Genomic DNA, 8,752 nt, shown 5'->3' with positions numbered 1-8,752 from the left:
TGTTTGCCCTACACTGGCCACGGTCACGCCTGGAGGAAGTGGAGGGCCCTCGGGGCTGCAGGCCTGGCGCTGCTGCCCCCCGGCCCGAGGGAGCCCGGCGGCCTGGCCATGGCCACAGAGGTAACCCGGACGGGGGCATCTCCAGGTGTGCAGGGCGGGAGCTGCCTCCCCCTTGGAGCCTGGGAACCCACCTTGGCTCCCCAGGGGACACCTCGCCACGCCAGGCCTGTGTATGAGGAAATGCTGGTTTCATGGGCACCAGGGTGCGCAGTGCCAGACCCCGGTTGGTGACCCCTACCCTGAGGGGTAATGGTTGCCCTGGGTTACGCTCAGCAGGCCCGTGGCCCGTGTGGGACGGGGCCCGGAAGGGGCTGCGGGGCTCTCGGATGCGGGCCCGCCCGCCGCCATCTCACCGGCACTGTGTGGGGTGGGGGCAGGGGGGGACAGGCTTCTGTCGCGGTTACAGCACATCTTGCAGCCGCGGGGAGCCTGAGGCGGGGCGCCCTCCCCCCCAGCCCGCCGTCCCTCTCCTCTCTCGCTGTCCCGGCCTTGGTCCTGCTGGTGTCCCACTGGCGAGGTGTTGTTGTTTTTTTTTTTTTTTTTTAAGATTTATTTATTTATTTATTTATAAAAGAGCTGGGGTACGGGCCAGATGCGCAGGAGGGTGAGAGGACTCACCAGAGACAGAGCGGGGAGCAGAGCAGGCAGATTGACTGAAACACACTGCTGAGGGGAGCAGCGGGCGAGACAGGAGGGGTCTGCCGCGCCATGTGGGACCCTCGCTGGCCGGCCGGGATCGAACCTGCGCTGCAGAGGCTGCGGGCAGCTTCACAGAGTGGCGCTCAACCACCTCACCACCAGGGCGGCCCCCCCTTTTCTTTTTTTTAATAAAAATGCAAGCCCTGGGCCTCCCTGATGGCGCTGCGAGTTGAGCACAGCGCTGTGAAGCTGCCCGCAGCCTCTGCAGTGCGGGTTCGATCCCGGCTGGCCCGTGAGGGTCCCACATGGCGCGGCAGACCCCTCCTGTCTTCCTCTCGCGGCTCTGCTCAGCAGTGCTTTCGGTCCGTCTGCCTGTTCCGCTCCCCGCTCTGTCTCTGGTGAAGCCTCTCACCCTCCCGTGCTTCTGGCCTACACCCCGGTTCTTGTATAAATAAAAAATATAACTTAAAATAATGCGAGCCCTGTCCCCGCACCAGGCCCGGGAGCTCACTGTCAGCTGCAGCCATGGCCTTCTGGGGGGCGGGGGGAGCGGGGGGGGGAGCCCCAAAAGGCTAGAACTCATCTGCGAGGATGAAGGGATTCCTTGGGATACTGGGAGGCTGAAGGCCAAGATTGGGTTTTGCCCCAGAGGGAAATTACTTCTGGTGGTGAAGCGGACAGAATTTTCTGGAAGGCGACAGTCCTCCGTTCTCTCCCCTGACAGAGGGACTGAGCCTCTGGCCTGCCCCTCAGGTAGACCTTGGGGGCTCTCCTGCCAAAGCAGAGCACGGCGCCCCTTCCCTCCGGAGCTGAGCGGGGGCCCAGACCCCGCCCCAGGGAGGGCTCAGCAGTCAGGGGCTGCCTCGGGGGCAGCAGGTCACCACGGACGTGGTGGCTGTGAGCAGCACATGTGTTTTCTCGCGTGTGTGGCTCTGGAGCAATCCCGCGTCGGCATCACAGGGCTGACATCAGGGCGTCGCAGGCCGTGCCCCCGTCCAGGGCAGGAAGGGAGCAGCGCCTCACTCCGCCCCTGCCTCTGTGCTCGCCTGATCCTCTGTTTTGCCAGATCCCCTCCACCTCCCTCTTGAAGGTCACCTGGGTGCGCTTAGGGTCCTCGCCCCTCTCAGGAGCCTGACCGCGTCACACCTGCAGATCGGGGGCGCCTAGAGCAGCCCTGGGATCAGGCCTCAAAGCCGGAGGGGCCGGTGTCGCCCCCGGAGAAGCGCCTGGATGCAGGGCGGGGAGGGGAAGGGTGACTTTCCTCCTCGGCGACGTCTGCTGTTCAGGCCGCCGAGACTGCCCCGTGCAGGAAGCACCAGGCACGGGGCTGGCGCTGGGCGTGGGCTCGTATGTGACCAGCCCTGCAGGGCCAAAGGCCGCGGGGACCGCTCCCCCGTTCCGGAAGGCGCCGGCTGCCCCGGAGTTTTCGTCCAGATTCCCTTTTTAGAGAAAGCGCTTTCTTTTGACAGGTTCGGGACCAGGGACCTGCACCCCTGTGTGTAGAGGGACAGGACGGGGCTTGCAGCTTCTTGGGGTCCCTGGCTCTGCCGCCCAGCTCAGTCCGTGGGAGTGGCCGGGGCCGGCCAGCAGGTGGTGGGAGGGCGGGAGCCGTGCCACAGCCCCAGCCTCCTACCCAGCTGGCACCGCAACTCCGGAGACGCCCACCGCACCTGGGCCTGCACGGCAGGAGTGCCTGGGCCATCGGGAGGTGCCTGGGCCATCGGGAGGCCGTGGAGAGACGGGGCGGAGCCCTGGAGGGGACGGGAGCCCAGAGCTGGACTTTGGACCCTGAGGGGACTGATGCCTGGGGGGTGGGGGGAGACAGTCCAGACGACCCATGAGCGCAGGCTGCCCGCATCAGGGGAGGGGAGCGGTGCTGGCTGGAGCGCGGGCTTCGGGCAGGACGGCGTGGGCACCCCCGCTGCAGGGCTCTGTGCACCGCGCCAGGCATCGCTGACGCTGACGACAGTCGCCACGGACGCCAAGAACGGGGCCGCGGGGCTGGGTGCGGCGGGCACAGCCGTCCGGGAGGGCTTCTCGGGTGAAGTGACGTTTGTTCACGGTGGCCTCCTGGGTACGTCCTGGGCCCCTGAACCTTCGCGGTGCTGCCGTGAGTGCACTCACCTTAACTGCTCTCCGAGGCGACCTCCGGGGACAGGGTGGCCGCCCCGCCCCGGGGTTTCCTCTCCCAGACTGCAGCGCGCCGGCCTCCTCTGCCCACTGTGCTTTCTGTCCTGCAGCTGGGGCCGAGGCGAGGACGTCGTTGTGCCTGGAAAAGGCTTCGTCTCGCCGCGTGAGAGTAAACAGAGGCGCTCAGGACGGTGGCTTCGCTGGTCCCGAGCGCCGGCTGCCAGGCAGCCTCGCCCGGGCACTTGGGCCGGCCCAGGCCGCTGCTGCCCCGCCGCTGACCTCTCTCCTGTCCCCTGCCCGGCACAGGTCCCTCCTACCCTCCAGGCTGATGCCCATCCAGCCCCCCGACCACCCGGCATGGAGTGAGTCTATGCACCCCCTCCGGATAAGCGTGGGGAGCCTCCCGGTGCTGGCGTCCATGACCAAGGCTGCGGACCCCCGCTTCCGCCCCCGCTGGAAGGTCATCCTGCCGTCTTTCGTGGGCGCCACCGTCCTCTGGCTGCTGTACTCCCACCGCCCGCCCCCGGGCAGGCCCCCCGTGCCCAATGCCCACCGCTGGGGGCCCGGCCAGGCGGCCGAGGACCGGTACAACGACACCTACCCGCTGTCCGCCCCCCAGAGGACGCCGGGCGGGACGCGGTACCGCATCGCGGTCATCGCCGACCTGGACACGGAGTCGAGGGCCCCGGGGGAGCACACCTGGTTCAGTTACCTGAAGAAGGGCTACCTGACCCTGTCGGACAGCGGGGACAAGGTGTCGGTGGAGTGGGACCAGGGCCACGGGGTCCTGGAGTCCCACCTGGCGGAGAAGGGGCGGGGCATGGAGCTGTCTGACCTGGTGGTCTTCAACGGCAAGCTCTACTCCGCGGACGACCGCACCGGCGTGGTCTACCGCATCGACGGCACCAAGGCCGTGCCCTGGGTCATTCTCTCCGACGGCGACGGCACTGTGGGGAAAGGTAAGTGGGCGCGCTGCCGTCTGCTGGGGTGGCACGCCCGGCCGCGAGCGTTGCCCGGGCCTCTGCAGCTGCCCCGCGGGCTCCGCGCCGTAGAGGCGAGCGCGCCCTCCTGTGTCCTGCGCTCGTCGGGAGGCTGTGCCTGGAAAGCCTGGCGGCAGGTGGTTCTCGCTTGGAAGGTGCCCGCGCTGCCTCCCCGAAGGCCAGCAGCAGAGGGCCTGTGAGGGCGGTGCCCCTGCTCCGGTGGCGGCCGACCGGGGAGGTCACCGGGACCGCTGCTGTGTCCTTTGCTGTCAGCGGGCAGGGGTGGCTTCTGGGGGTCATCCGAGGGATGTGCCCCGCGCTGGAGCTGCACCTCCCAGGGAGCTGTCCCCCTCCGGGCCCCTACTCCGGCCAGGGAGGGCTGCATTCAGTCACCGCGCGGCCCGGCTGTCCCCCGCGGCTGAGGGGGTGGGGGTGCCGGAGCGGGCTGCTTTCCCTCAGGACACGTGCAACCCCTTGGAGAGGGCAGTGGGGGGTGCCCTGCGGTCGGGCCCCCAGAGCTGCCTGCGGGGGTGGGCAGCTGCAGCGTGGGGCTGCCGGAGCTGGTGAGACATCTGGGAGAGCCAGCCCCGCCGATATACGGGCGCCGGCGCAGGTGAGGCGAGCTGGGAGAGCAGACCCCACACGCCTGCCGTGGCAGCGCCACCTGATGCACCCGAGGAGACGCGCCTTGATCCGCGCGAAAGCCCAGCCCTGGCAGAGCCCCAGTCGGCGCCGCCGCGGCCGGTGACTCCCCGCTCCGGCCGCGGGGCAGCGTGGGTTCTGCTGTGACGGGCCCAACAGGTGCCGCCGCCGCTCTCCTGGATTTGGGGTCACCTTGAAGGTGGAGCTTGCCGTTTGGGACATGGGCGTTCGGGGGTCAGAGAAGCGTTACGGCTGCTGCTGGGCCTGGGAGATGCGCGAGGGGCCGGGGCGGGGGAAGCGGTTTATATCGGTTTTAAGAAAGTGTCCCCACAGCGTCCTGGGTCTGGCCCCGCAGGACAGTGTGATGGTCCCCTGTGGGGGGGGAGGCGGAGAGGGAGGAGGGAGGCTGGGCAGTGTGAGTGGGGTTGGGCAGAGACAGCGGCCACACCCTCGGGACGGGGCCGGCCCGCCCTGGGCACGCGGCTGCCGGGGAGTCCAGCACAGCGGCCCGACGGCCCAGGCGCTGGGCCCAGCAGAGGGCTGCCGTCTCAGGTGCCCGTCCCGTCCCAGGCTTCAAGGCGGAGTGGCTGGCCGTGAAGGACGAGCGCCTGTACGTGGGCGGCCTGGGCAAGGAGTGGACCACCGCCACGGGGGAGGTGGTGAACGAGAACCCCGAGTGGGTGAAGGTGGTGGACTTCCGGGGCAGCGTGGACCACGAGAGCTGGGTGCCCCAGTACAACGCCCTGCGGGCCGCCGCGGGCATCCAGCCACCAGGTAAGCGGCCAGCCGCCCGTGGGCACCCGGGCACTGCAGGGTGGTGTCTCGCTGGACGTGGGGTCTGGCTGTCGCCTGGCTGCTGCTGTGGCCGGGGCCCCTGGGGACGGACGAGTGCGTCCCCGAGTGCTCGCTCGCCCTGCCTGGTGGCCCCCACCAGACGCACAGGGCCCCTCGCTGTCCCCGGGAGGGGCTCTCGCCTGATGCCAGGGCCCAGATGTGGGCCTGGCTGGGGCACCTGACTCCAGGGATGTCGGTTTGCCCCCAGGTGGGCTCTGTGCCCGCTCATATGTGAAAGGCGCTGGCTTTTCCCCACCCTGCCCCAGTCAGCGTCTGGGACGGCACTCAGCTGGGGCTTCCCCGCCGCGCAGCAGGGAGGGACATCCCGTTCCTCCGGGTCTTTGAGAGCCGAGCTCTGACCAGACTCTGCTGGGAACCCCGAGGGCCATGGAAAAGGAGCAGGCCGCGGGCCGCCCCGCCTGCAGGGCAGACGGTCCTGCGCCTGGCCCTGACCTGCCCGCGGCCGATCCCCAGGCTACCTCATCCACGAGTCGGCCTGCTGGAGCGACACGCTGCAGCGCTGGTTCTTCCTGCCGCGCCGCGCCAGCCGGGAGCGCTACAGCGAGCGCGAGGACGAGCGCCGGGGCGCCAACCTGCTGCTGAGCGCCTCGCCCGACTTCAGCCACGTGGCCGTCAGCCGCGTCGGGGAGGTGGTCCCCACGCACGGCTTCTCCTCCTTCAAGTTCATCCCCAACACCGACGACCAGATCATCGTGGCCCTCAAGTCCGAGGAGGACGCCGGCCGCGCGGCCACCTACATCATGGCCTTCACGCTGGACGGCCGCCTCCTGCTGCCCGAGACCCGCGTCGGGAGCGTCAAGTACGAGGGCATAGAGTTCATCTGAGCCGCGCGGGGCCGGTCTCCCAGCCCCAGAGCCCCGGGCGCCTCCGTGGGTCTTTTGCTGTGATTTTTCCCCTTTGCAGAACGCTGCGGCCTGGGCCTGGTCCGGGCCCCGGAGCACAGAGGTGGCTGCGCCCGGGGACAGCGGGTGCCCGCCGGCTGGCCCCGCGCCGCCCTCTGGTGGTGGCGGCTGAGCACCGCGGCCGGCCCCGCCCCCGGCCCTTCCTGCGCGGTTGCTCTTCTGTTCAATAAATTCTCCTTGAGCACCGCGGGGTGTCGCGTGGGGACACAGCCTCCCGCAGGAGCTCCCGGCCGCCCCTCTTCCTTCCTCTGCAACCTCAGCAGCAAGTCCACCCCGCCTGCTGCCCTGCTGGGCCCTGAGGGGCTGCGGCTCGCCCTGGCCTCCCGGACAATCTCAGCGTCTCCCTGCGGGACAGCCTGGTGGCCGCATAGCACTTTGAAGCTTTAATTATGAACTGATAGTAATTAAAGCAATTTTATTTCTTATAACACGGAATCACCAGATCCTCTCACACGGCAAAGCCCCCATTGTCACACACTTTCCCGGCAGTGCAGGAACCGGTCCTCTGGCCATTCCAGCGGGTGGGGCCTGCGTGTGAGCCTTTCTGGATCCAGGGCCAAAGGGCACGAGATGAACCGCCCCCTTCCCCGGCAGCCCCGAGGCCGCCACGCCTTACGGGTTTCCAGGAACGACTTGAATTTTTCTCTTCTCGCTCAAGTAGCAGCCCCAGCCCTGGCCCCAGCAGCGGAGTCCTGTGCTCTGGGCGCCCACGTTCCTCTCGGAGCCGTCACTCTCCCCTTCCCCGGCAGTTGTGTCACGGCAGAGGGCGGGGCGAGGTCAGCCGCGACCACGCTGAGAAGGGCCATCGCCATCCGGCCCCAGGAGCTACCTCAACCCCGGAGGCTGGCGGGGCGCGGCCGGGCCTGGGAAGGGCTGTCTTCCCGCCTTGACTGTTCCAGCGCTGACCCCCCGTGGAAACCTCCGTGCAGCCACTAGGAGGGGAGCCAGAGAGGCCCCCTTCCTGGCACTGCTTGTCTGTTTCTTCCACCAAAAACAAATAGCAGAAGAACAGAAAACAAGTCACTGCTGGGTGTTTCTCCAGACTTGGCTCCTTCTGGCCTGGCCAGAGCCCCGAGCCTCTCCCTGGCCAGGCACGTGAGGTCGGGCTGTGTCCAGGGCAGGGTCGGTGCTGGGGGGACAGTGTTTTTCAAACAATCAGCGACTCTCAGAGGTTTTACAGCCCGCCCAGTCTGCTGTGATGTGATTGTTTTTCTTCCTACCAGAGCCATTGTTTTGTAAACAATAAAGTGCCACAGGGACTGAGTTGTCTGTCTCGTGGTGTGTGTTGGCTGCTCACCAAGGAAGGGCCAGTGGCAGGGCTGGAGAGGGGGCATGTGATTCATACTTGCTCCTGGAAAGGGGTGGGTGCCGGCCAGCAGCCCATAAGTTCTTGGCCTAGGGTACCCGAGGGGCTGTGGGAGGTCATGGGGTGGGGTCGCGAGCCCTGGCAGGACTGGGACGTCTGCAGGCGCTGAGTTGGCCCCGGTGCGTGAGAGTACCGGCCCGGGGGCTCCAGGCCCGCCTCCCGCTGTCCCTTGTGCGCCCGGGTAGATGGTGGAACCCCGTCGCTGCGTGTCCTGTCCGTGGAAGGAAGGCCCCACGAGCCGCTTCTGGCACGCCTGTGGACGGAGAGCGATTTCCCACACGAGGGCTTGGTTAGCGCTTACCCATCTGTGGCTGTTGCTCTTCCAAGTGGAGTGATCTGGAAGGTTCGGTAATGGGGTGGAGCCCAGGGGGGAGAGCCAGACTGAACTGGGCGTCTCCTGAATTTGCAGCAGCGAGTGAGGTCACACCGAAGGATCTTACAGCCCCAGTGCCCGGAGAGGCTCAGACCCGGGAAGGGGTGGGGCTGGAAAGGAAAGAGCCCTAAACTGCAGATGGCGGGGAGCCCAGCCATGGGGGGCCAGAGGCCAGGTTCGCCTCCTCTTCCTTTCGCCCCTTCACACCCACCCTCCATGCCTGTTCACCCCAGGGGCCCACCCGCCTAACTTCATCAATACCCCTGGGGACTCTGGGCTCAGGCCCTGACTGGCAGAGGGAGGAAGAAGGGCTGGGAGTCCCCCGTTCCCTCGGTGGTGTCCCCACCACTGGCTCTGGCTCTGTCCCTGGGGGGGGTTCCAGTTTCCGCTGCTGCTCTGCCCCTTCTGGCCTGGGAGTGGTCAGAGGTCCAGGTACTATACCCTCGCCCACTCCTGCTCACTCCACCCTGGACATGGCCCCTTTTTTATGGCCTCCCTAACCACCCTGGTTTGGGGCCATCTGTTTGCTGCTGGGAATCTGACCAGTACAGCCAGGGAGGAGAGTCAGCATCCAGCATTGAGAGAGGACAGCGAGGTCTGGAGGGTGCTCTGAGCACTGAGGAGCAGTCTTGCAGGCACAGTCCGTGGAGGCCAGTGAGGAGGAACCGCTAACAGCATGAGGAGTGGGGGTCAGTTCTCGACATCTCTGTGAGGAGCTGGACACGCCGGACCACGAGAGCCTAACTCGTGCCGCTGGGCATGCTCGTGTGTCAGCACACGGTTTGTCAGCAAGATGAGAATGCCC

The 8,752-nt window shown here is 67.3% G+C and overlaps 1 protein-coding gene across 2 annotated transcripts; it reads left to right on the top strand.

Annotated features, from left to right (window-relative positions):
- Positions 1–3,157: 3,157 nt before the first annotated feature.
- CANT1 (calcium activated nucleotidase 1) lies at positions 3,158–6,245 on the top strand (the record flags this gene model as incomplete). 2 transcript variants are annotated; one of them, XM_084238546.1, is made up of 3 exons in its annotated part: positions 3,158–3,788; positions 5,022–5,225; positions 5,760–6,245. In XM_084238546.1, 3 exons carry the CDS (start codon positions 3,158–3,160, stop codon positions 6,128–6,130), a joined length of 1,206 nt encoding a protein of 401 aa, XP_084094672.1. In that variant the 3' UTR covers positions 6,131–6,245. The 2 variants fall into 2 exon arrangements, with proteins under 2 accessions (XP_084094672.1, XP_084094671.1); XM_084238545.1 differs by having other exon boundaries at positions 3,158–3,792; positions 4,891–5,225.
- Between the last annotated feature and the right edge of the window lie 2,507 nt (positions 6,246–8,752).

This window comes from Talpa europaea (genome assembly GCF_964194135.1).
Source record: "Talpa europaea genome assembly, chromosome: 7".
Taxonomy (NCBI): Eukaryota; Metazoa; Chordata; class Mammalia; order Eulipotyphla; family Talpidae; genus Talpa; species Talpa europaea.
Note: the sequence above shows the minus strand (reverse complement) of the source record. Positions and strands in the feature narration are given on the sequence as shown.